This window comes from Salmo salar, chromosome ssa20 (genome assembly GCF_905237065.1).
Source record: "Salmo salar chromosome ssa20, Ssal_v3.1, whole genome shotgun sequence".
Taxonomy (NCBI): Eukaryota; Metazoa; Chordata; class Actinopteri; order Salmoniformes; family Salmonidae; genus Salmo; species Salmo salar.
In genome coordinates, this window is record NC_059461.1 from 72,984,566 (window position 1) to 73,012,515 (window position 27,950).

General features: G+C 45.5%; 1 protein-coding gene across 1 annotated transcript; it reads left to right on the forward strand.

The window, feature by feature from the left end:
- Window positions 1-322: 322 nt before the first annotated feature.
- On the forward strand, window positions 323-27,950 carry LOC106581290 (chordin). The gene is made up of 21 exons (XM_014163252.2): window positions 323-756; window positions 2,160-2,263; window positions 3,125-3,251; window positions 5,153-5,299; window positions 6,051-6,168; window positions 6,393-6,480; window positions 9,061-9,202; window positions 9,692-9,829; window positions 13,981-14,063; window positions 17,020-17,167; window positions 18,708-18,814; window positions 18,961-19,240; window positions 20,674-20,915; window positions 21,071-21,184; window positions 23,734-23,925; window positions 24,203-24,296; window positions 24,609-24,665; window positions 25,468-25,571; window positions 25,731-25,988; window positions 26,444-26,537; window positions 26,726-27,950. The coding sequence occupies exons 1-21, from the start codon at window positions 615-617 to the stop codon at window positions 26,788-26,790; spliced, it is 2,844 nt and encodes a 947-aa protein (XP_014018727.2). The 5' UTR covers window positions 323-614; the 3' UTR covers window positions 26,791-27,950.

Genomic DNA, 27,950 nt, shown 5'->3' on the forward strand with positions numbered 1-27,950 from the left:
AGTAATTCTGTGATAGAGGACCAACATACATTGAAACACGTCGCATGAACTATTCAAACTATGTTCATTTGTTTCTGTTAAGTCCCTTAGGTCTGAACTCCAGACGCAGTTGTATTAATAGAGAAAATGCTGCACACAGACACACATTCCTCCCTCGCCTACTGTAGGCTAAAGCCTTGAAGATTCCACTTTCTTTCACTAGGTGTTCTGACACATTTTCCATGGCATTAGGATAGCGGTATAGGCTGTAGGTATAGGACGTTCATCTAACCCCACCCCTCCAAGTATCAGGGAGAGTATAAAGTGGGAAGGGACCCGCACGGACGGGACAGACGCTTCTGGGCTGGGTACAGTCATTGCCTCAGAAAACCTACAAACTCTTTCGTCACTTTCTCTGATTTTCTCTCTCGCATAACTTGGGAGACTTTATTTCTGAATAGGAATAACTTCAATACCATCAACGAATAGGCTATCTGGTGACTTGAATGCTAACATATCCATGCTCATTTAGGGAAGGTGTATTACTGGAGTGACAACTTACCTACACGTGAAAGCTTCAAGAACAAAAAAGGAAAAGAGACCGGAGTGAGTTTTGGACGCTGCCCCTCTCCAGTATGCAGACTCGCGGAGCGCTGAGTTCCTTGATGTGCGTGATGAGTTGCGCGTGGCTGCACTCTGGACTGGCCTCACGGCTGAAGTCTCCCATTCTGCCCATCCAGTCGGAGAGGGAGCCTTTAACATCCAAGGGCATGTCAGGTGAGACTTCAGTCAAAGTCACTTATTTTCAGGCTGAATATCTGAATTCAAAGAATGACCTATAATGACCCCTGCTGCGTTTTGAATTCTGGCAGGGGCTTCTCAGCTCTATAGGCTAGCCTAGTGCTCGTTTGCTAATCTGCCAAATATACGTTTGAATGTATAGCCTGATATGCCTATAGCTTTTTAAGACCGTCATTAAACTATCATTTTGTATATCAGTGTCTGACTGCACAGCATCAGACCTCTTCTCCTTATTATCGTCCCAATCTTTTCTCTCTTGCATCTTCCTCAACCTGCCCACTGTTATGGTTACTTCATGAACAAACTTGCAGAAAACATATTAGTCATAACCACTGAGAATGCCATCTGGTTCACGTGCAGGGCTTTAAACGGCTTGTTAGGCCTACTGAGACCATAGGAGTGAGAAGTCAAGGCGTTCGTGCAGTGTATTAACAACTGCCACTAATAACGTTTATCCAATCCTGGAAACTGTAATCAATCGACATTCCATTCCATTACTGCAGTTCTTTAGTGTCCTTCTCTGGCTGTGCCAAGCAGTGATTTATATTGCAGTGAGTTGTGCGGGAAAGCTTGGTGATCTGTCTAACTCTAACGCGACTGGATTGTTTAAAGTGTAGTCACTTAATGAAAGAATAATGCGAACCAGGTTGTTAGCAGCTACGGCAACCGCACAATATCAAATCAACAGTGGTGAACTTGGAACCCGGGAGCTTCACCTCCAGGCTGCGGTGGTGGGCCTGATGAGGTGCTAAGGTGACCGCGGTGTACAGCGACTCTTGAAACGGGGGAGGAATGCACCCATATGGAGCTCGGCAGGGGAGGGTTGTGGCGAAAACACTTGTTCCTGGGGCTATTTTTATGCAGGCTTTTTATAATGCAATACTTTTATTAATACCACTTTTCCAATCATTTGAAATACTCGAAACCAAACACGTCAATTCGTTTCCATTACATAGCCCCTGGTAGGCTACCAAAAGCGCATTCCTTGTATTTCTCTATCCAAATGGCTTGGTGTTTGTTGTGTGAATGGTATTTTTATATTAATTTAAGGGCCCCCTGCACCGTTTAAATGAAACAGGATGCCCTGTGAGCTCTGGAACACAATAGGTATCCAGTCAATCCACCCAACCAGCCGCGGAATGAATTATCTGTCAAACATCCACAGTCTGGCTGCACAGAATACTATTTTTTGTCGTTCTGTCTGACACCATTGTGGGAATATGCAGTCTTTCACTTTGCAGTGAACTGTCCAGTACACATCCCATTGTCAAGTGCATAGGCCTGGCTATCACATTACCCACCAGTTTTACATTTAGATGTGGACTGTAGCACCTGCCAGTGTATTGTTGTCTAAATGGCTTCTTCTGGTCTGATTGCAGGATGTTCATTCGGAGGAAGATTTTATTCGCTGGAGGACACTTGGCACCCTGACCTCGGGGAGCCGTTTGGGGTCATGCACTGTGTCAAATGTTACTGTGAGACAGTAAGTAACACCCTTCATAACAACAAGCCTAGTAGAGTACATGTCAATCTTGGATAGTGGATCCATTGTGTAGGCCTACACAGTGGTGTAAAGTACTTAAGAAAAAATACTTTAAAGTACTACTTAAGTAGTTTTGGGGGTATCTGTATTTTACTATTTATATGTTTTTACTACTTTTACTTTTACTTCATTCCTTAAGAAAATATTGTACTTTTTACTCCTTTCATTTTCATTGACACCCAAAAGTATTCATTACTTTTTGAATGCTCAGCTGGACAGGAAAAGGGTCCAAATCATGCACTTATGAACAGAACATCCTGGTCACCCCTAGTGCCTCTGATCTGGTGGACTCATTAAACACACATGCTTCATTTGTCAATGATGTCTAAATGTTGGAGTGTGTCCCTGGCTATCCGTGAATTAAAAAAACAAGAACATGGTGTTGTCTGGTTTGCTTAATTTAAGGAATTTGAAATGATTTATACTTTTACTTTTAGCAGTTACATTTACTTTTGATAATTAAGTATATTTTAAACCAAATACGTTTAGACTTTTACTTTAATAGAATTTTACTGGGCGAATTTCACTTTTACTTGAGACATTTTCTATTAAGGTATCTTTAATTTAACTCAAGTGTGACAATTGGGTACTTTTCCACAACTGGGCCTAGTACTATCAATGGACAGAAATTGGACATCAAATAATTAACTCATTAATTATAAACAAATCAATTACAAAAATCGTCTCCTTATCTTAGTGCCCCCAAAATGACCCCATTTAACAAATATCATCAGGCCTGTTTGATACAGAGTTGAGGTCAGTGTGGATCAAGAGTTGTTGTTTTCTATCTATTCTTTTCAGCAAAGGGGTCGTAAGGGTAAGGTGTTGGGAAAGGTGAGCTGTAAGAACATCAAGCAGGACTGTCCTGAGCCGAGCTGTGATGACCCAGTGCTGCTACCTGGACAATGCTGCAAGACCTGCCCCAAAGGTAACCCTTACAAGCCTACCTACTGTCGCTCTTTCTCTCTCTCTCTCTCTCTCTCTCTCTCTCTCTCTCTCTGTGTCTCTCTCCATCTTTACATACACTATATATACAAAAGTATGTGGAGACCCCTTCTAGGTCAGTTAGTTTCATTATGTTGTTCTCTAGAGAGGCTGATTGGTAATCAGTAGCAGGTCTGGGCTAGGTTGCCTTGCCTACTCTCAACATTTTCATGAATGTGTGTGTCATGGTGGTGATTTGGGGAAAAACTTGTGAGTGTGGTTGTGACTTTAGGAAAAGTATGAGTGTGTTTGTCTAAATGTTAAAAAGTACGAGTGTGTTTGTCTAAGTGGTGAAAAATGGTGTGTACATGCATGCTTGTGTGTGTGTGTGTGTGTGTGTGTGTGTGTGTGTGTGTGTGTGTGTGTGTGTGTGTGTGTGTGTGTGTGTGTGTGTGTGTGTGTGTGTGTGTGTGTGTGTGTGTGTGTGTGGTATAGTGGAATGCAGGGTGGTGAGACTGACACTACACAAAATCCTTAGAGAGAGAGAGGACTGGGGAAATAAGGCCATGAAAGAGAGATGAAAGAGCCAGAAAGAGAGAAAGAAAGAGAGGATATGAGAGGGACAAAGAGAAGTAAAGCAAATAGTCAAGAAATAAAGTGGATGGCCTTGAAGAAATACGTCTGGACTCTTTGATGATGATGTGTGTGTGACTAAGAGCCTGTCTCTGTCTCGTAGTGTGTGTGTGTGTGTTTCTCAGTATGCTTTTCAGTGTGTCTGTACTTCAGTGTGTGTGAGTCGTCTGTCAGATTGTGTGTTAGTGTGGGAGGCGCTGAAATGTGCTCTTGACATCAGGACACATAGTGGTGTGGAAGAGCAGGTCATTGTTGGGATTGAACGCGAGTGTCACTGCCAACCCTCCTCTGCTCCTCGGACTAAGAAACAAACCTTGTCACCCAGACGAGCTCCAACGAGGGATTGGAGTAGACACCTGGAGAAATGATAGAGGGAAAGAATTAGGAATGACTGAAAGAACACTTGTCTGAATTTTGGATCAGCATTTTAGAATTATTCCTCTCCTCTCTTTCACTCTGTAACTCTCACACTCTGACTCTATAACTCTCACTCTTTATATTTTATAGTCATTTAGCAGACACTCTTATCCAGAGCAACTTACAGTAGTGAATGCATACATTTCATACATTTTTTCTCTGTACTGGTCCCCCGTGGGAATTGAACCCACAACCCTGGTGTTGCAAACACCATGCTCTACCAACTGAGCCACACAGGACAATTATCTTTCCCTCTCTCTCTCTCTCTCTCTCCTGTCCTCACTCTTTCACTCTGTAAAACTCACTCGTTCACTCTGTAACTGTCCTCTCATTCACTCTGTAACTCTCACTCTTTCACTCTGTAACTCTCACTCTTTCACTCTGTAACTCTCACTCTTTCACTCTGTAACTCACTCTCACTCTGTAACTCTCACTCTTTCACTCTGTAACTCTCCTCTCTTTCACTCTGTAACTCTCACGCTTTAACTCTGTAACTTTCACGCTTTAACTCTGTAACTCTCACTCTTTCACTCTGTGACTCTCCTCTCTTTCACTCCGTAACTCTCACTCTCACTCTAACTCTCACTCTTTCACTCTGTAACTCTCCTCTCTTTCACTCTGTAACTCTCACTCTTTCACTCTGTAACTCTCACTCTTTCACTCTGTAACTCTCACTCTTTCACTCTGTAACTCTCACTCTTTCACTCTGTAACTCTCACTCTTTCTAGCTGTTTCACTCATTCAACATTTTCTGTTATTCTCCTTACTTCATGTTAAAGTAATGCCAACCTGTAAGTGTTGTTTAAATATCCCACCGCCTCACACGTTGTGCCCCTGGGTGTTGTGCTTGTCCAGGCGATGTGGACAGGAAGCAAGTGGAGGCAATGTTTGATGGCTTCGAGTACTTCCAGGAGAAGGAGAAAGAGGATGACCTGCACAAGACCTACAATGACCGCTCATACCTCAGCTCTGAGGACATTTCCCCTGGGGAGAGCCGCACTGGTGAGCATGCACACTCACCCGCACGGCCCAACGCATACAAACTCTCATACTGTACATTCATGCATGGACTTACATCATTGACATTTAGCCATTTAGCAGAGAGACTTACATGAGCAATTAAGTGCCTTGCTCAACGGCACATCGACAGATTTGGTCACCTTGTCGGCTCAGGAATTCAAAACCGCGACCTTTCAGTTACTGGCCCATTACTCTTAACCGCTAGGCTACCTGCAATGGAAATACACACACACATACTATACATGCAGTACATGGATATACAGCACATGGATATACAGTACATGGATATGCAGTACATGGATATGCAGTACATGGATATACAGCACATGGATATACAGCACATGGATATACAGTACATAGATATACAGCACATGGATATACAGCACATGGATATACAGTACATAGATATACAGCACATGGATATACAGCACATGGATATACAGTACATAGATATACAGCACATGGATATACAGCACATGGATATACAGCACATGGATATACAGTACATAGATATACAACACATGGATATACAGCACATGGATATACAGTTCCTAGGCCGTCATTGAAAATAAGAATTTGTTCTTAACACTACTTGCCTAGTTAAATAAAGGTAAAATAAAAAGATAACACATTTATAAGGACACATATACTCTCACTGCGCTTGTAACAAGAAAATCATTCCTCCATTCAGTCTTTCTGATTTACATCTTTACTTTACTGTGTGTGTGTCCAGACTTTGTAGCAGTGTTGACGGGAGTGACAGACTCCTGGTTACCCAGCTCCAGTGGTGTGGCCCGGGCACGCTTCTCTTTCACTAGAACCAGCCTGACCTTCTCCATCACCTACCAGAGGTAACACACACACACACACACACACACACACACACACACACACACACACACACACACACACACACACACACACACACACACACACACACACACACACACACACACACACACAGACAAAAAAAACGATACGCGTGTAATAATCATTAGTAATAACTAGTCTCTAAAATGGTATCTTTCCCTCTCTCTCTCTCTCCTGTCCTCACTCTCCCTCTCTCCTCTCCTAGGATCGGGCGACCAAGCAGGGTTGTCTTCCTTGATTCAGATGGAAACACTGCGTTTGAGTACAAGACCCCTAAGGGAGACTCAGACATGGTAAGAGACTGGAACTCTCTCTGTTCCTAGGTAGATATTTCCGCTATTTATGTTTTTGTTGTGTGTCTATGTGTGTGTGTGTGTGTGTGTGTGTGTGTGTGTGTGTGTGTGTGTGTGTGTGTGTGTGTGTGTGTGTGTGTGTGAATGTGAGAAAGACAGGGAGAGAAAGAGAAAGTGTTTGTCTGTGAATGTGTGTGAGTGTGTGTCCCTGCGTGCAACTGTGTGTATTTGTGTGTGTACCCTAGAGAGAAAGATTAAGTAGCTCCACGATAAACACTCTCTCTGTGACTCTCCGGTCAAACTATCACTGGCCCGACATAATTCACCCTGCAATAATAAACACACACGCACACACTCACAGCATTGTCAAAGCGTTGTCTTATCGTTCTCAGAACATTGCTTGGGTAATCAGGTCTTAATTACTGTAAATAATGCATGGGGCCGTTCTCACAAACAACTTTCACACAGAAAAAAACACACTCATGATTGCGCTCACTTATACACTCACACACACATGCATGGCCAACTTACAAACATTTAGCTCAGTGCAATAACCAGTTGATTTTATTGGGTCAAATGTAATGGTGTAACTGTTGGACTGAGAGGGACAAGGAACTGCCACAGTCACCTAACTTTACACAGAGTAAGCACAGGAACTGCCACAGTCACCTAACTTTACACAGAGTAAACAGAGGAACTGCCACAGTCACCTAACTTTACACAGAGTAAACAGAGGAACTGCCACGGTCACCTAACTTTACACAGAGTAAACACAGGAACTGCCACAGTCACCTAACTTTACACAGAGTAAACAGAGGAACTGCCACAGTCACCTAACTTTACACAGAGTAAACAGAGGAACTGCCACAGTCACCTAACTTTACACAGAGTAAACAGAGGAACTGCCACAGTCACCTAACTTTACACAGAGTAAACACAGGAACTGCCACAGTCACCTAACTTTACACAGAGTAAACACAGGAACTGCCACAGTCACCTAACTTTACACAGAGTAAACACAGGAACTGCCACAGTCACCTAACTTTACACAGAGTAAACACAGGAACTGCCACGGTCACCTAACTTTACACAGAGTAAACAGAGGAACTGCCACGGTCACCTAACTTTACACAGAGTAAACACAGAGAAAGACAACGAGAAAGGAGGATACAGTTTACTTAAGAGGGGAGCAGTGTGTGTGCGTGTCTGTGTGTGTGTGACAGAGGCCTACATCATCTGTGCAACATTTCCCGCCTAAAGCAAAATTACACACGTCACATCATCACATTTTGTAACAACTTAATTCAGGACCCCTAAATATAGGCCTAGAAAAATTGACCCATTATTTTTTGGACAAATGCCCCTATCAAGTGTCAAGTGAAACCGCCCTGAGACGGCTGGGGGAGGGGGAGGGTTTGATGGCACCGATCATCTCGGGGGAGGGGGGGTGGGGGGTTAGTGTGTGACATCACCCGTGTGAAGGAGACGGAGCACATTTATAATTATAAGAGGAGATTATCCTGGACTGTGAAGGAGACGGAGCACATTTATAATTATAAGAGGAGATTATCCTGGACTGTGAAGGAGACGGAGCACATTTATAATTATAAGAGGAGATTATCCTGGACATTTATAATTATAAAAGGAGATTATCCTGGACTGTGAAGGAGACGGAGCACATTTATAATTATAAGAAGGAGATTATCCTGGACTGTGAAGGAGACGGAGCACATTTATAATTATAAGAGGAGATTATCCTGGACTGTGAGTTATGAGGTGTGTGTCTGTCGACACATTTCTTCCCCCTCTAAGGCAAATCTTTTTTTCCGGAGGGTTTGTTGTTTGTGGCCTGGGGCTGAGATAGAGTCCAGAGTCTCAACGGGCTGATCTTTTCCACAGATGGAACTGTGTGTGTGTGTGTGTGTGTGTGTGTGTGTGTGTGTGTGTGTGTGTGTGTGTGTGTGTGTGTGTGTGTGTGTGTGTGTGTGTGTGTGTGTGTGTGTGTGTTGGAGAGAAATAAAATAGCACATGCAGACTGTTTTGAGTCCGTTTGTAAACTGTAACTATGGCAGAGCACCACACACACACACTCAAACCCCAGCCTTGGATAAGAACACCACACATACTCAAACCCCAGCCTTGGATAAGAACACCACACACACTCAAACCCCAGCCTTGGATAAGAACACCACACATACTCAAACCCCAGCCTTGGCTAAGAATACCACACACACTCAAACCCCAGCCTTGGATAAGAACACCACACACACTCAAACCCCAGCCTTGGCTAAGAACACCACACACACTCAAACCCCAGCCTTGGCTAAGAACACCACACACACTCAAACCCCAGCCTTGGCTAAGAACACCACACACACTCAAACCCCAGCCTTGGATAAGAACACCACACACTCAAACCCCAGCCTTGGCTAAGAACACCACACACACTCAAACCCCAGCCTTGGATAAGAACACCACACACTCAAACCCCAGCCTTGGATAAGAACACCACACACTCAAACCCCAGCCTTGGATAAGAACATGTGACTGTGGTCACCTGTGTGTGTATATGTGTTTCAGATCTGCGGAGTGTGGAAGAATCTTCCCCAATCCCACGTGCGACAGCTACAGGCAGAACAACTTCGGGTTACTATGACAACAGCCACCGGTAGACGGGAGGTGATTGAAGGAAAGATCATCAAACACAGAGCACTGTTCGCAGGTGAGTGAGTGTGTGTGTGGGTGTGTGTTTGTGTGAGTGTGTGTTTGTGTGAGTGTGTGGGTGTGTGTTTGTGTGAGTGTGTGTGTGGGTGTGTGTTTGTGTGAGTGTGTGTGTGTTTGTGTGAGTGTGTGTGTATGGGTGTGTGTTTGTGTGAGTGTGTGTGTGGGTGTGTGTTTGTGTGTGTGTGTGTGTGTGTGTGTGGGGGGGGTGTATTTGTGGGTGCATGAAAGTGTGTTTGTGTATCTGTTTAAATGTGGGTAGAAGTAGTCTCAATATTTCCATGAGGTAGGATTTATGTGAATATGTGTACAGGGAACTGCCGAAATAAAGAACCCACTTGAGTAAAGGAGGGATACAAAGTACAATACATTTGTGTACATTTCAACAAGGACAAACGTTCAGTAACCGACTGCAGTGAAAAGAAGTTGGTGTGTGTGTATATATTATGTGTGTTTATAATGTGAGTGTGATATCTGTGTGACCCCGCAGAGACATTCAGCTCCACTCTGACCTCAGAAGAGGAGCATTCTGGGATGGGAGGCATCGCCATGCTGACTCTGAGTGACACAGAAAATAACCTTCACTTCGTTCTCATACTGCAGGGACTGATACAACATAGAGAGAGAGGTGAGAGAGGGAGAGAGAGAAGGAGAGAGAGGGAGGGATGACTGATATAACATAGAGAGAGAGGGGAGAGATAGGAAGAGAGAGGGAGGGAGGACTGATACAACATAGAGAGAGAGGGGAGAGATAGGAAGAGAGAGGGAGGGAGGACTGATACAACATAGAGAGAGAGGGGAGAGAGAGGAAAAGAGAGGGAGGGAGGACTGATACAACATAGAGAGACTGGGGTCTAGGGAGTCTAGGGAGTAACTTAGGGGCTGAGAGAGTAGAGGTTGTTTTGGGACTGGGGACTAGGGAGTAACTTAGGGGCTAAGAGAAGAGACTAGAGGTTGTTTTGGGACTGGGGTCTAGGGAGTAACTTAGGGGCTAAGAGAAGAGACTAGAGGTTGTTTTGGGACTGGGGACTAGGGAGTAACTTAGGGGCTAAGAGAAGAGACTAGAGGTTGTTTTAGGACTGGGGACTAGGGAGTAACTTAGGGGCTAAGAGAAGAGGCTAGAGGTTGTTTTGGGACTGGGGTCTAGGGAGTAATTTAGGGGCTAAGAGAAGAGACTAGAGGTTGTTTTGGGACTGGGGTCTAGGGAGTAACTTAGGGGCTAAGAGAAGAGACTAGAGGTTGTTTTGGGACTGGGGTCTAGGGAGTAACTTAGGGGCTAAGAGAAGAGACTAGAGGTTGTTTTGGGACTGGGGTCTAGGGAGTAACTTAGGGGCTAAGAGAAGAGACTAGAGGTTGTTTTGGGACTGGGGTCTAGGGAGTAATTTAGGGGCTAAGAGAAGAGACTAGAGGTTGTTTTGGGACTGGGGTCTAGGGAGTAACTTAGGGGCTAAGAGAAGAGACTAGAGGTTGTTTTAGGACTGGGGTCTAGGGAGTAACTTAGGGGCTAAGAGAAGAGACTAGAGGTTGTTTTGGGACTGGGGACTAGAGAGTAATTTAGGGGCTAAGAGAAGAGACTAGAGGTTGTTTTGGGACTGGGGACTAGGGAGTAACTTAGGGGCTAAGAGAAGAGACTAGAGGTTGTTTTGGGACTGGGGACTAGGGAGTAATTTAGGGGCTAAGAGAAGAGACTAGAGGTTGTTTTGGGACTGGGGACTAGGGAGTAACTTAGGGGCTAAGAGAAGAGACTAGAGGTTGTTTTGGGACTGGGGTCTAGGGAGTAACTTAGGGGCTAAGAGAAGAGACTAGAGGTTGTTTTGGGACTGGGGTCTAGGGAGTAACTTAGGGGCTAAGAGAAGAGACTAGAGGTTGTTTTGGGACTGGGGTCTAGGGAGTAACTTAGGGGCTAAGAGAAGAGACTAGAGGTTGTTTTGGGACTGGGGTCTAGGGAGTAACTTAGGGGCTAAGAGAAGAGACTAGAGGTTGTTTTGGGACTGGGGTCTAGGGAGTAACTTAGGGGCTAAGAGAAGAGACTAGAGGTTGTTTTGGGACTGGGGACTAGGGAGTAACTTAGGGGCTAAGAGAAGAGACTAGAGGTTGTTTTGGGACTGGGGTCTAGGGAGTAACTTAGGGGCTAAGAGAAGAGACTAGAGGTTGTTTTGGGACTGGGGTCTAGGGAGTAACTTAGGGGCTAAGAGAAGAGACTAGAGGTTGTTTTGGGACTGGGGTCTAGGGAGTAACTTAGGGGCTAAGAGAAGAGACTAGAGGTTGTTTTGGGACTGGGGACTAGGGAGTAATTTAGGGGCTAAGAGAAGAGACTAGAGGTTGTTTTGGGACTGGGGTCTAGGGAGTAACTTAGGGGCTAAGAGAAGAGACTAGAGGTTGTTTTGGGACTGGGGACTAGGGAGTAATTTAGGGGCTAAGAGAAGAGACTAGAGGTTGTTTTGGGACTGGGGTCTAGGGAGGGAGTAACTTAGGGGCTAAGAGAAGAGGCTAGAGGTTGTTTTGGGACTGGGGACTAGGGACTAGGGAGTAACTTAGGGGCTAAGAGAAGAGACTAGAGGTTGTTTTGGGACTGGGGTCTAGGGAGTAACTTAGGGGCTAAGAGAAGAGACTAGAGGTTGTTTTGGGACTGGGGTCTAGGGAGTAACTTAGGGGCTAAGAGAAGAGACTATAGGTTGTTTTAGGACTGGGGTCTAGGGAGTAATTTAGGGGCTAAGAGAAGAGACTAGAGGTTGTTTTGGGACTGGGGTCTAGGGAGTAATTTAGGGGCTAAGAGAAGAGACTAGAGGTTGTTTTGGGACTGGGGACTAGGGAGTAATTTAGGGGCTAAGAGAAGAGACTAGAGGTTGTTTTGGGACTGGGGTCTAGGGACTAGGGAGTAATTTAGGGGCTAAGAGAAGAGGCTAGAGGTTGTTTTGGGACTGGGGACTAGGGAGTAACTTAGGGGCTAAGAGAAGAGACTAGAGGTTGTTTTGGGACTGGGGTCTAGGGAGAAACTTAGGGGCTAAGAGAAGAGACTAGAGGTTGTTTTGGGACTGGGGACTAGGGAGTAACTTAGGGGCTAAGAGAAGAGACTAGAGGTTGTTTTGGGACTGGGGAGTAGGGAGTAATTTAGGGGCTAAGAGAAGAGACTAGAGGTTGTTTTGGGACTGGGGTCTAGGGAGTAATTTAGGGGCTAAGAGAAGATACTAGAGGTTGTTTTGGGACTGGGGTCTAGGGACTAGGGAGTAATTTAGGGGCTAAGAGAAGAGGCTAGAGGTTGTTTTGGGACTGGGGACTAGGGAGTAACTTAGGGGCTAAGAGAAGAGACTAGAGGTTGTTTTGGGACTGGGGTCTAGGGAGTAACTTAGGGGCTAAGAGAAGAGACTAGAGGTTGTTTTGGGACTGGGGACTAGGGAGTAATTTAGGGGCTAAGAGAAGAGACTAGAGGTTGTTTTGGGACTGGGGTCTAGGGAGTAACTTAGGGGCTAAGAGAAGAGACTAGAGGTTGTTTTAGGACTGGGGTCTAGGGACTAGGGAGTAACTTAGGGGCTAAGAGAAGAGACTAGAGGTTATTTTGGGACTGGAGACTAGGGAGTAATTTAGGGGCTAAGAGAAGAGACTAGAGGTTGTTTTGGGACTGGGGACTAGGGAGTAATTTAGGGGCTAAGAGAAGAGACTAGAGGTTGTTTTGGGACTGGGGTCTAGGGAGTAATTTAGGGGCTAAGAGAAGAGACTAGAGGTTGTTTTAGGACTGGGGTCTAGGGAGTAACTTAGGGGCTAAGAGAAGAGACTAGAGGTTGTTTTAGGACTGGGGACTAGGGAGTAACGTAGGGGCTAAGAGAAGAGACTTGAGGTTATTTTGGGACTGGGGACTAGGGAGTAATTTAGGGGCTAAGAGAAGAGACTAGAGGTTGTTTTGGGACTGGGGACTAGGGAGTAACGTAGGGGCTAAGAGAAGAGACTAGAGGTTGTTTTAGGACTGGGGTCTAGGGACTAGGGAGTAACTTAGGGGCTAAGAGAAGAGACTAGAGGTTGTTTTGGGACTAGGGACTAGGGAGTAATTTAGGGGCTAAGAGAAGAGACTAGAGGTTGTTTTAGGACTGGGGACTAGGGAGTAATTTAGGGGCTAAGAGAAGAGACTAGAGGTTGTTTTGGGACTGGGGTCTAGGGAGTAATTTAGGGGCTAAGAGAAGAGACTAGAGGTTGTTTTGGGACTGGGGTCTAGGGAGTAATTTAGGGGCTAAGAGAAGAGACTAGAGGTTGTTTTAGGACTGGGGTCTAGGGAGTAACTTAGGGGCTAAGAGAAGAGACTATAGGTTGTTTTGTGACTGGGGACTAGGGAGTAATTTAGGGGCTAAGAGAAGAGACTAGAGGTTGTTTTAGGACTGGGGTCTAGGGAGTAATTTAGGGGCTAAGAGAAGAGACTATAGGTTGTTTTTGGACTGGGGACTAGGGAGTAATTTAGGGGCTAAGAGAAGAGGCTAGAGAAAGTTTTGGGACTGGGGTCTAGGGAGTAATTTAGGGGCTAAGAGAAGATACTAGAGGTTGTTTTGGGACTGGGGTCTAGGGAGTAATTTAGGGGCTAAGAGAAGAGGCTAGAGGTTGTTTTGGGACTGGGGTCTAGGGAGTAACTTAGGGGCTAAGAGAAGAGACTAGAGGTTGTTTTGGGACTGGGGTCTAGGGAGTAATTTAGGGGCTAAGAGAAGAGGCTAGAGATTGTTTTGGGACTAGGGAGTGCTGTGAGGCAGTGTGACGTGGTTCTAAGTTTGTTCTGTGCTCTCTCTCTCGGCCCTGCAGACTCCCCCCTGGTGCCCATCCAGGTACGACTGCAGTACCGCCAACACGTCCTGAGAGAGATCCATGCCAACATCACCACCTATGTATGTTATACAAACTACACGCGCACACACACACACACACACACACACACACACACACACACACACACACACACACACACACACACACACACACACACACACACACACACACACACACACACACACACACATACATACACACACATCTAGGATCAGCTTGTCCTCACCAAACCAGATACTAACCTGAACCATTAGGGGGGAAACACACATCAGGGACAAGCCAAGAGGCGGGAGGAAAGGGGGGGAAACACACATCAGGGACAAGCCAAGAGGCGGGAGGAAAGGGGCGGAAACACACATCAGGGACAAGCCAAGAGGCGGGAGGAAAGGGGGGAAACACACATCAGGGACAAGCCAAGAGGCGGGAGGAAAGGGGGGAAACACATCAGGGACAAGCCAAGAGGCGGGAGGAAAGCGGGCGAAACACACTTTAGGGACAAGCCAAGAGGCGGGAGGAAAGGGGGGAAACACATCAGGGACAAGCCAAGAGGCGGGAGGAAAGGGGGGAAACACATCAGGGACAAGCCAAGAGGCGGGAGGAAAGGGGGGGAAACACACATCAGGGACAAGCCAAGAGGCGGGAGGAAAGGGGGGAAACACATCAGGGACAAGCCAAGAGGCGGGAGGAAAGCGGGCGAAACACACTTTAGGGACAAGCCAAGAGGCGGGAGGAAAGGGGGGAAACACATCAGGGACAAGCCAAGAGGCGGGAGGAAAGGGGGGGAAACACACATCAGGGACAAGCCAAGAGGCGGGAGGAAAGGGGGGAAACACATCAGGGACAAGCCAAGAGGCGGGAGGAAAGCGGGCGAAACACACTTTAGGGACAAGCCAAGAGGCGGGAGGAAAGGGAAACACATCAGGGACAAGCCAAGAGGCGGGAGAAAGGGGGGAAACACATCAGGGACAAGCCAAGAGGCGGGAGGAAAGTGGGCGAAACACACTTTAGGGACAAGCCAAGAGGCGGGAGGAAAGGGGGGAAACAGATGACATCATGACACACTGTCCCGCTGAGATGGATGTGGTTCCTTCCCCACATCCTACTGCTGTTGTCAGTACTGAAGATCACTGTTAAACCTCCATAGAGACACAGGATGGACAGAGAAAAAGAAAGAGAGAGAGTGGAGAGGGGTTGTAAAGACATGTAGTGAGGAAGAGATGGAGGGATGAGAGACAGAAAGGAGAACGTGAGAGAGGATGAAAAGACATGCACACTCCTCACACATGTCAGTGGTTAGTTGTCTGTGGGATCAGAAAGGGGGAGGGAGGGGGAGGAAGAGAGGAAGGGATAGAGGGAGGAGGAGGGATGAAAGAGGAGTCTGTTTTTAATCTGGTGGGAATTATGTGAATCTGAGAGTTGATGTGCCCCTCTTTCTGTTTTACACACACACACACACACACACACACACACACACACACACACACACACACACACACACACACACACACAAAATATTTATTTATACATTCTACTGCCTTTCCTGCTCTTAATATATTACTGTCCTTTATACTTTCCTTTCATTTCCAATCATGCTTTTTACTCTACACATTTCCCAATTACACCTTCCTCTATCCTTTCTTTCCTTCCCTCTCTCCCTTCATCCCTCCATCCCTCTCTCCCTCTCTCTCTTTTGGCTCAACCCTGTCCATCGATTTATAGTACACGGATATGTGTATTGAAATGGGGCCATAAAAGTCACGTTTATTCACCACGGTCATACATCTGTCATATTAATACAAACTCTCTATTTCAAACTCTGTCTATTTCAAACTCTGTCTATTTCAGACTCTGTCTATTTCAAAACTCTGTCTATTTCAGACTCTGTCTATTTCAAACTCTGTCTATTTCAAACTCTGTCTATTTCAAACTCTGTCTATTTCAGACTCTGTCTATTTCAAACTCTGTCTATTTCAAACTCTGTCTATTTCAAACTCTGTCTATCTCAAACTCTGTCTATTTCAAACTCTGTCTATTTCAGACTCTGTCTATTTCAAACTCTGTCTATTTCAAACTGTCTAGTTCAAACTCTGTCTATTTCAGACTCTGTCTATTTCAAACTCTGTCTATTTCAAACTCTGTCTATTTCAGACTCTGTCTATTTCAGACTCTGTCTATTTCAGACTCTGTCTATTTCAAACTCTGTCTATTTCAGACTCTGTCTATTTCAGACTCTGTCTATTTCAGACTCTGTCTATTTCAAACTCTGTCTATTTCAGACTCTGTCTATTTCAGACTCTGTCTATTTCAGACTCTGTCTATTTCAGACTCTGTCTATTTCAGACTCTGTCTATTTCAGACTCTGTCTATTTCAAACTCTGTCTATTTCAGACTCTGTCTATTTCAGACTCTGTCTATTTCAGACTCTGTCTATTTCAAACTCTGTCTATTTCAGACTCTGTCTATTTCAAACTCTGTCTATTTCAAACTCTGTCTATTTCAAACTCTGTCTCTTTCAAACTCTGTCTATCTCAAACTGTCTAGTTCAAACTCTGTCTATTTCAAACTGTCTAGTTCAAACTCTGTCTATCTCAGACTCTGTCTATTTCAGACTCTGTCTATCTCAAACTCTGTCTCTTTCAGACTCTGTCTATCTCAAACTCTGTCTATTTCAAACTCTGTCTATCTCAAACTCTGTCTCTCAAACTCTGTCTATCTCAAACTGAAAGTGGATGCAATGTGTGAGATATTAACCCCAATGCAAGCCATATTGTCGGTGTGTGTTGAGTTTGTGAGCCTGTTTGTGTGTATGTATGTGTGGTGGGGGGGTTGTTGAGAGAGACAGAGAGATTGTGTTGTAGTGACATAATGAGTGTGTTTCAGTGTCTGTTTGTGAGTTTATCTATTATCTGTTATCTATTATCACCTTTCTGTGTTTGTTTGTGATAAGTCTAGTAAGAGATTTGGGTTTGGTTGTTCTGACGTTGTATCACCATTTCTCCAACTCTCTACCTTTAGGACACAGACTTTGCTGAGGTGCTGACAGACCTGAACAGTCGGGAGCTCTTCTGGTTGTCAAGGGGCCAGCTGGTGATCACCGTGGAAACTGAGGGCCAGGACCCCCGACACATCTCCGGCTTCATCACCGGCAGGAAATCATGTGACAGTAAGCACCACACCCCTTTATGTAGAACAATCAAACACTCAGCGAACAGTCAGCCACTCACACAGGTGATGGGTTGAATCGATTTGTTTGGAAGTTACTCGAGTCGCTCAACATCACACAAACAACCTTCATTCCATCACTCTGTCATCCTGTCACACCTGAACAGAGGACAGTCAGAGACCTACTGTAGGAGGAAAGTGTTTTGTCTTTCAGTTCACTTGTTCTCCTTCTTTTCCTCCATGGTTGTTTTTAGCGATTCTCTCTCTTCTAGAAATACTCCCTCCTTCCTTCCATCTCTTCATTCTTTCAAGTCTTATCACTGGAGTAAAGCCATGTTTATAGCTCCGCTTTTTGACTTGGTGGTCCACCAAGACGGGGAGCGCTGGTGTGTGTCGTAGACAAAGTCTGAGACATTTCAGCATGCACGTGTTCCAATCAAGCGACTCTAACACAAACATACTTATATACTTAGATCACACTCACACACACGTTGTCTTTTTCATACGCTCACACACTTGTGTGTACACACACGAACACACAAACACACACACACACCGGGCGCTGCCAAGGTCACATTCTGCTGGACTTCACTCTCCATACTGGTGTTCCAGCTCCATGATTAACAGCTTGACGTTATGTGTGAAGAATTCAACCCAACACACTTGTTTCACTCTCTTCTTACATCTCTCTCTTTCTCTGCATTCTTCTCAACATCTCTTATCTGTCTATCTCTCTCTCTGCCTGTCTCTCCATCTTGTTCTGTTCTTTCTCTGTGTTGAACTGCTTCCCCTGTATCACTCCCATTCTGCCTTTCTTTGTGTAGCTTTCTCCCTTCTTTTATTTTCCTTCTCTATTTGTCTTTCCCTGTCTGTCTTCTAAGCCCCTCCGTGTTCAACAAGGGTTACCTCATCCCAAGGTTATGGGTTAGCAGGTGGGGGTACATCATTTAAGATACAATTTTCTCTTTTGAGATTACAAACACATACACTCACCCTAAAGTTCTGTGTGGATGGGTTGTGCTGTATTCATTCCCCGTGATTGTCCCCACTGGTGGAGGGATGACATGGTGTGTGTGTGTGTGTGTGTGTGTGTGTGTGTGTGTGTGTGTGTGTGTGTGTGTGTGCGTGTGCGTCTTTCTACAGGGGAGACATGAGAGAATGTGTTCTGGCCCTCTCTCGGCTCCCCCCTGTCTGGCTCTCCAGACTAACATGGTGAATTATAACACGACAGAGAGCATTGCCTCATCTCGCATGCAAGAGCTGCCTCATCATCACACTCAGATTAGTCTGTAGTCATCTGGGTGTGAAATGGAAAGGGGACAATGTTTTGAGATCAGAGTCAGGGAGACCCTACTCACTATCTCATCATCCTTTCTCGTTTCACCTTCCATTTACTTTTTGGAAACATGAAAAGGTCCAAGTGTGGCACTGCGTGTTCATCTGTTATGTAATAGCAAGGATTTAAGATATGATTTACTCCATTTTTTTCCCTCTCTCATTTTTCTCTCTCCCTCCTCTACTCCCTGTCTTTCTCTCTCCAGCCATCCAGAGTGTCATGTCCAGTGGTGATGCATTGACAGCAGGGAAGACAGGCGGTGTGGGATCAGCATTCTTTCATCTCCATGATAATGGCACCCTGGACTACCAGGTATGGATCTGAACTGAACTGAATTGATTTGAACTTTAAAGAACTGAATCAAATGGAATTGTACTGTCACTATTTACATAACTGAACCGAACCAAACCACACTGAACTGAACCACCAAACCAACCCATATCCTGCTCCATCCACAGGTCCAGCTAGTGGGGGTATCCAGTGAGGTGGTGGGTTTGACCATCGAGCTAAAGCCTCGGCGGCGCAGTAAGCGCTCCGTGCTGTACGACCTAACTCCAGAGTTCGACAGGCCCAGCGGGCGGGCGGCGGGAAGCTGGAGTCGTGTAGAGGCACGTCACATCCACATGCTGCTGCAGAATGAACTGTTCATCAACGTGGCTACCGCACACAGCCAGGAGGGGGAGCTACGCGGACAGATCAAAGCCCTGCTCTACAGCGGCCTGGAGGCGCCCAGACACGGTGAGACACTGACCTCAGACCAGAGCACTAGGGCTGAATCCTAAAGCACCCCCTTCCCCTAGCCCCTCCAGTTGTGGATTCACACGCGCCTCCACCATATGCACAAAGCTGATGGAGTCAAAATTATGGAAGGTGTAGGTACTAATTAGCCCTCCGAAAGCCAGCTACGCTGACGCCACATTATTTTTGAGTTTGCGGAATTCCACACAACTGAATGGATAGGCGGGCATAAATATTAGCCACCTGTCTTAAATTGGGAGGTATTTCATACGTTACATGTGTCAAGCCTCGAAATCAATGTTTAACAGTTACTGAGGTTTATATCTTGTAAAACGAAAGGGACATTTTTATCATTTGAATTTCATGAAGTTTTATTATTTAAATGTATAACATGAATCGCATCATTCAAGTCATGTGTGTCCCAAAGTTGATGGTTTTATTGATCCCCTCGCCACTCTGAAAGTCACCCTCTGAGTTTCCTCAGTAACATGTGACAATGGAGGGCCCTCTGAGAGTGATGGTAAGGGTGAGGGACTGGTTTGGGATTCACTGTAGCGTAACTCAAATACGCTTAGGTTGAGTAAATGCAAAGGTCAGGGGTGGCGAACTCCAGTCCTCTAGACTAGAGTCACCGTGTCCACAGAATCTTCTTCATAAAGTATCTGAAAGACAACTCCAGTCCTCTAGACTAGAGTCACAGTGTCCACAGAATCTTCTTCATAAAGTATCTGAAAGACAACTCCAGTCCTCTAGACTAGAGTCAGTGTCCACAGAATCTTCTTCATAAAGTATCTGAAAGACAACTCCAGTCCTCTAGACTAGAGTCACAGTGTCCACAGAATCTTCTTCATAAAGTATCAGAAAGACAACTCCAGTCCTCTAGACTAGAGTCACAGTGTCCACAGAATCTTCTTCATAAAGTATCTGAAAGACAACTCCAGTCCTCTAGACTAGAGTCACAGTGTCCACAGAATCTTCTTCATAAAGTATCTGAAAGACAACTCCAGTCCTCTAGACTAGAGTCACAGTGTCCACAGAATCTTCTTCATAAAGTATCTGAAAGACAACTCCAGTCCTCTAGACTAGAGTCAGTGTCCACAGAATCTTCTTCATAAAGTATCTGAAAGACAACTCCAGTCCTCTAGACTAGAGTCACAGTGTCCACAGAATCTTCTTCATAAAGTATCTGAAAGACAACTCCAGTCCTCTAGACTAGAGTCACAGTGTCCACAGAATCTTCTTCATAAAGTATCTGAAAGACAACTCCAGTCCTCTAGACTAGAGTCAGTGTCCACAGAATCTTCATAAAGTATCTGAAAGACAACTCCAGTCCATGTTTGGGTGAAAAACATCGATCCCAATTTGACATTATTCTCTTTAACTCTAGTCTTTTGCTTTTCATATTTAACCCTCTCTACCCTCTCCTTCGCCAGAGATCCCTGTCCCTCTGGCAGGCCAGTTTGTGGCTCCTCCAGTCCTGACCAGTGCTGGGGGCCATGCCTGGGTGTCTGTGGACGAGCGCTGTCACCTCCATTATGAGATCGTGGTGGCAGGCCTCAGTAAAGCTGATGACCTCACAGTCAACGCCCACCTCCACGGATTGGCTGAAATCGGAGAACTAGACGAACGCAGCACCAATCACAAGAGACTGCTGACAGGGTTCTACGGTTCTCAGGTAGGCAGAGGAAGACACATGAATAATCACAAACACACATGAACAACTTTGTCATGACAGTATGATATAGAGAATGTCTACAACAGACTCTTATTCCATTCTCTCTCTCTCTGTCTGTCTTTCTGTCTCTCTCTCTCTCGGTGTCTCTCTCTCAGGCCCAGGGTGTGTTGAAGGACATCAGTGTAGAGTTGTTGCGTCACCTGGACAGAGGGACAGCCTTCATCCAGGTCAGCACCAAGGTCAACACCAGAGGAGAGATACGCGGACGGGTGAGTAGGACCACAGCCGTAACACAATCCCTCCACAACCATAACTCAACCACTCTAAACCATACCTCACTCTTAATGTCAACCCACACCCTTCAGTTTGATCATGCATTATTGGAATATATTGAGGATTATAGAGATGGAGCGATGACAGGTGGCAGAGAGGAGGGAGGTGAGGCTCCTCAGGGCCCTAGTCAGCTGAGAGTTAATGTGTGTGTATTTGTGTGTGTTGATTGCTCACTTAGCCAGTGTGAGGCCACACAGACACGCACTCTCACTGGCAGGTGGTCTTGTGTTTTCTGAGACGTTTTGGTGAAAAATAAAGGTTTGTGAGGACACACACACCCTCACACACCCTCAAACAAACACATCGTTACACGCTAACATATTTGCAGGTGGCCTGGTTGATGATTTTGTCTTAGCTGCCAGTGGTTAGAATGAGAGAAAGAAATGTGTAAGAACACACAAACACAGTAATGTCCGGCAGTTTTAATAGCAAACAGATCTGACACAAACAGCCATCTGCCGTGGAGCCGTGGGCAGAATGCCAGCTGAACGCACCATTTAGGACTAATTAACAAGTACTCTTTACAACGAGCCACAAGGCAGGTGTGTCCAACCAATCATTAGCATCCTAACCTCTGTCTTCCCCCTCTCTCCCTCCTTCCTTCCTCCTCATTGCTCTCCTTCTCTCTGTCCCTCCTCTTATTCTCCCTTTCTCATGCTCACCCTTTTCTGCCCCTCTCTCTCTCTCAAGTCAATTTCAATTTAAGGGGCTTTATTGGCATGGGAAACATATGCTTGCATTGCCAAAGCAAGTGAAATAGATAATAAACAAAAGTGAAATAAACAATAAAAAAAATAACAGTAAACATTACACTCACAAAAGTTCCAAAAGAATAAAGACTTTTCAAATGTCATTTTATGTATTTTAAAAAATATATATATTTCACCTTTATTTAACCAGGTAGGCTAGTTGAGAACAAGTTCTCATTTGCAACTGCGACCTGGCCAAGATAAAGCAAAGCAATTCGACACAAACAACAACACAGAGTTACACATGAAATAAACAAAACATACAGTCAATAATACAGTAGGAAACAAATTAAAATATTAATAATAAGTAAACTAAAAGTCTGTATACAGTGAGTGCAAATGAGGTGAGATAAGGGAGTTAAGGCAATAAATAGGCCATGGTGGCGAAGTAATTACAATATAGCAATTAATCACTGGAATGGTAGATGTGCAGAAGATGAATGTGCAAGTAGATACTGGGGTGCAAAGGAGCAAGATAAATAAATAAATACATTATGGGGATGAGGTAGATAGATGGGCTGTTTACAGATGAGCTATGTACAGGTGCAGTGATCTGTGAGCTGCTCTGACAGCTGGTGCTTAAAGTTAGTGAGGGAGATATGAGTCTCCAGCTTCAGTGATTTTTGCAGTTCGTTCCAGTCATTGGCAGCAGACAACTGGAAGGAAAGGCGACCAAAGGATGAATTGGCTTTGGGGGTGACCAGTGAGATATACCTGCTGGAGCGCGTGCTATGTGCAAATAGTTAAAGTACAAAAGGGAAAATAAATAAACATAAATATGGGTTGTATTTACAATGGTGCTTTTTCTTCACTGGTTGCCCTTTTCTTGTGGCAACAGGTCACAAATCTTGCTGCTGTGATGGCACACTGTGGTATTTCACCCAATAGATATGGGAGTTTATCAAAATTGGGTTTGTTTTCTAATTCTTTGTGGATCTGTGTAATCTGAGGAAAATATGTGTCTTTAATATGGTCATACATTTGGCAGGAGGTTAGGAAGTGCAGCTCAGTTTCCACCTCATTTTGTGGGCAGTGTGCACATCTTCTCTTGGGAGCCAGGTCTGCCTACGGCGGCCTTTCTCAATAGCAAGGCTATCCTCACTGAGTCTGTACATAGTCAAAGCTTTCCTTAAGTTTGGGTCAGTCACAGTGGTCAGGTATTCTGCCACTGTGTACTCTCTGCTTAGGGCCAAATAGCATTCTAGTTTGCTCTGTTTTTTTGTTTATTTATATTTTTGTTTTCTCATGATTTGGTTGGGCCTAATTGTGATGCTGTCCTGGGGCTCTGTGGGGTCTGTTTGTGTTTGTGAACAGAGTCCCAGGACCAGCTTGGCTGAGTGGACTCTTCTCCAGGTTCATCTCTCTGTAGGTGATGGATTTGTTATGGAAGGTTTGGGAATCGCTTCCTTTTAGGTGGTTGTAGAATTTAACAGCTCTTTTCTGGATTTTGATCATTAGCTGGTATCGGCCTAATTCTGCTCTGCATGCATTATTCGTTTTTTTACCTTGTACACTGAGGATATTTTTGCAGAATTCTGCATGCAGAGACTCAATTTGGTGTTTGTCCCATTTTGTGAATTCTTGGTTGGTGAGCGGACCCCAGACCTCACAACCATAAAGGGCAATGGGTTCTATAACTGATTCAAGTATTTTTAGCCAGACCCTAATTGGTACGTCGAATCACTCTCTCATGCTCGCCCGGTCTTTCTTTCTCCTCCCTGCTTCTCTCCCTACAGGTCCATGTGCCTAATAACTGTGAGTTTGGGACAAAGGGTGAGGTGGAGTTGGCGGAGTTTGATGACCTGTTTGTGCGTGATCCTGAGGAACTAAAGAAAGACCCCCACACCTGTTTCTTCGAGAGTCAACACCACGCCCACGGCTCACTCTGGACCCCCAACTACAACCACTGTTTCACCTGCAGCTGTCAGGTAGGACTGTTCCAACTACAACCACTGTTTCACCTGCAGCTGTCAGGTAGGACTGTTCCAACTACAACCACGAGGAGGCGCTCAAGTTACACATTAAATTAGTGCTCGTTTCCCAGACACAAATTATGTCTAGTCCGATGGAGAATCTAGAAGTCTTGAGAATCTAGAAGTAAAGTTTCTACTTCTATATTGAATGACATTGTGTCTAACCACCCTCTCTCTTCTTCTGTCCATTTTTCTCCTCCCTCATCCCTCCATCTCTCTGTCCTCCCTGTAGAAGCGCACAGTGATCTGTGACCCGGTCATCTGTCCAGTCCTCACCTGCTCCCGCACCATCCAGCCTGATGACAAGTGCTGCCCCATGTGTGTTGGTGAGTGTGTGTGTGTGTTGGTGAGTGTGTGTGTGTGTGTGTGTGTGTGTGTGTGTGTGTGTGTGTGTGTGTTGGTGAGTGTGTGTGTGTGTGTGTGTGTGTGTGTGTGTGTGTGTGTGTGTGTGTGTGTGTGTGTGTGTGTGTGTGTGTGTGTGTGTGTGTGTGTGTGTGTTACTATGTTCGAATAGGATTATGTGCTTGACTGTGTTTTTCTTATTCTTGAAAGGAATATTCTTGACAGGGCACCCCATTACGGTCGCAAAGCTGTGAAATAATACTTTCCTGTGTCTGTTTCCCCTGTCTGTCCTTTAGAGAGGAAAAACTCCAAGGATATGAAGGCTCCAGAGAGGCTAGACGAGCATCCAGAAGGTTCTGAACCATCTCTCTGTCTGACTGTCACTCCTCCTCTTCCTCGCTCTCTCCATCTGTCTGGTCCTCTATCTCTCCCTCCCAGGAGGCACTCATTCTGTCTCTCTGTCACCCTCCCTCCTCTCCTTCTGTCTGGTCCTCTATCTCTCCCTCCCAGGAGGCACTCATTCTGTCTCTCTGTCACCCTCCCTCCTCTCCTTCTGTCTGGTCCTCTATCTCTCCCTCCCAGGAGGCACTCATTCTGTCTCTCTGTCACCCTCCCTCCTCTCCTTCTGTCTGGTCCTCTATCTCTCCCTCCCAGGAGGCACTCATTCTGTCTCTCTGTCACCCTCCCTCCTCTCCATCTGTCTGGTCCTCTATCTCTCCCTCCCAGGAGGCACTCATTCTGTCTCTCTGTCACCCTCCCTCCTCTCCTTCTGTCTGGTCCTCTATCTCTCCCTCCCAGGAGGCACTCATTCTGTCTCTCTGTCACCCTCCCTCCTCTCCTTCTGTCTGGTCCTCTATCTCTCCCTCCCAGGAGGCACTCATTCTGTCTCTCTGTCACCCTCCCTCCTCTCCTTCTGTCTGGTCCTCTATCTCTCCCTCCCAGGAGGCACTCATTCTGTCTCTCTGTCACCCTCCCTCCTCTCCTTCTGTCTGGTCCTCTATCTCTCCCTCACCCTCCATCCTGTAAATCTGTCTGGTTCCCTCTGTGTCTTTGTGCCAACAGACATGTTTTACCTCTGAGATTGATATGCATTTCCAATGCTAAGTGTCCTCTATTTCTCTCATCCCCCCCCCCCTCTCTCTCGCTCTCTCTCAGGTTGTTACTTTGAGGGGGACCAGAAGATGCATGCTCCTGGGTCTACCTGGCATCCATTCGTCCCTCCATTTGGCTACATTAAGTGTGCCCTCTGCACCTGCAAGGTAGGCCTCTAGGTTATTCCGTCACAGCTAGCATGATGTAAGTCCATAAGTGATGCTAACATAATTATAAACATGACTATTAATCTTTCTTCAGCTTCCTAGAATGTAATGTAAATTCCGCAAATTTCCCATTGTGTCCTTCCTCCTCCACTCCTGTAGGGGGCGACAGGCGAGGTGCACTGTGAGAAGGTGACGTGTCCAGCCCTGACCTGCAGTCGTCCGGTACGCCGTAGCCCCTCAGACTGCTGTAAGGAATGTCTGGAGGAAGACAAACCCCCCCTGGAGCACGCTGACATGATGCAGGCAGACGGGACGAGTCACTGCAAGTTTGGGAAGAACTTCTACCAGAACAGTGACAACTGGCACCCCCGTGTGCCCCTGATGGGAGAGATGAAGTGCATCACCTGCTGGTGTGACGTGAGTATTACAGAGAGTCAGGGACCAGTCAGGAACAAGTCTCTTACATAATACAGCCACTTAGAGTGGGTTTGGACCTGTTGCCAAGCAACACATTTCAAGACAAAAAAGCTTCAGACTGTTGGGCCTAAACCCCAAAGAGCAAAAGAGAAAAAGCCCTAGAGAACTCCCTATGTTTCAGTAAACCTTTACAAAAACCCAGACTCAAGGTTTCTTCAGACTTTTTCCATGCCACTGTGATACGTTTTTGCGGATAGAAGAGGGATGTTTCAGACTTGGTTGAGCTTCATAGCTGTAGGGATGGGGGGACTTGGGGAACTCTGGGATTTGGAGTTGAGAAGCATGGAGCATTTTCTGGTTTCTCAGCATTGTGAGGTGTTTTCCTAATGTACCTCCCTCTGTCTCTCTCTCCCTCCTTCCTCTCTCTCTCTTTCTTTCTCCCCCTCTTTCTCCAGCATGGTGTGACTAAGTGTCAGAGGAAACAGTGTCCGGTACTGACCTGTAGTAACATCACCCGCCGGGAGGACATGTGCTGTCCTGAGTGCCAAGGTAAGACAAACACACACACACACACACACACATACATACATACACACCATGCTCCCTAACCAGAACATCTGAGTACACATGCTTGACATAGCGAGACATGCTCTCAATCCTGATGACATGCTTTCAAACAGTGATGATTCATGTAGTAATCATAGATTCATTCATATTGGATTGTCTCTTTTGTTTAGATTCCAAAGAGGAAGAGGAGGAGCTGATGAAAGTTCCGGAAAAGAAGAACAGCTGGAGACACTGAGCTGAGACCGCCTCTCCACCCGCATCCCCCCTTTTACCTTCTCCTCACCCCCACCATGACCCCCCTCCCCTCGCTCTCTACCTACCCCCTCATGGGGAGACCTAGACCTGCACACTGGGTCAGCTAACACCCCCTAAAGCCAAGATGATCCTCCTGCCCCGACCCACAACCCCCCTGTCCACTCCCACCCCTTAGTCAACCTCTGGATTGTAACGAAGGAAGGAAAGACAAGCAGAGAAAAAGAAGGAGAAAGAGGAGCACCAAGGTGTCATGGAAGGGACTGAGGACGTACAGTCCACAGAGACTAACTGAAAGAATGGAAAGAAAGGACCAAAGAGAGATGAAATGGACCAACATAACTGCTGCAGCTGTGTTTTTGACTGGTATCTCCTTTGAAATTTGACTTTTTTGCTTGTTTTCTATTTCTAGTTTTTTTGCTTCCTCTTGGTGAATATTACCCTTTCAAAAATCACACACAATTACCCTTCATATTGGAATACCGGGACACAAGGTGACACTGTTTGTTGTTTAGTTGTTAAAATGGATGTATTGGTAGTCTTGATTAGGACTTCTTTCTGAAGTTTCAGCCCTAAGTTGTGTTTGTGCATACTCACTTTTGAGTGTGTGTGTGTGTGTGTGTGTGTGTGTGTGTGTGTGTGTGTGTGTGTGTGTGTGTGTGTGTGCGTGGGTGGGTGCGTGTGTGTGTTTACCAGTGGTAAAAAGGCTTGCTAAACAGTGCCACCAACATACGAGGCAGTAAACTTACTGGGTGGCTAGATGGAAACACACACACAGAACAGACTGAGCATCACTGACTGTCTCATAAACCAGCACCACACATATGTTCTCTTATCCCATCCAGTCAGCACCAATAGAACACTTCCCTTGGAAAAGCATAACACACCCAAGAATCTATTCGAACTGCTTACTGAAGAGATTAGAATATACAGTAAGTTTACATGAACATCTGTTTTAGATTTATTTACAACTCTGACCTGTATTGCACCTCTTCATGTGCTCGTCCATCATATTATCTTTTTCTCATTTCAGTAATATGTGTAATTATTTTATAATACTTTGTATTAGTGTTGTTATTTTTATGAATCTTGCTTGTATTTATTGAACGTGTGAAGGAAAAAATAAAAGTTGTTCGTAATAAA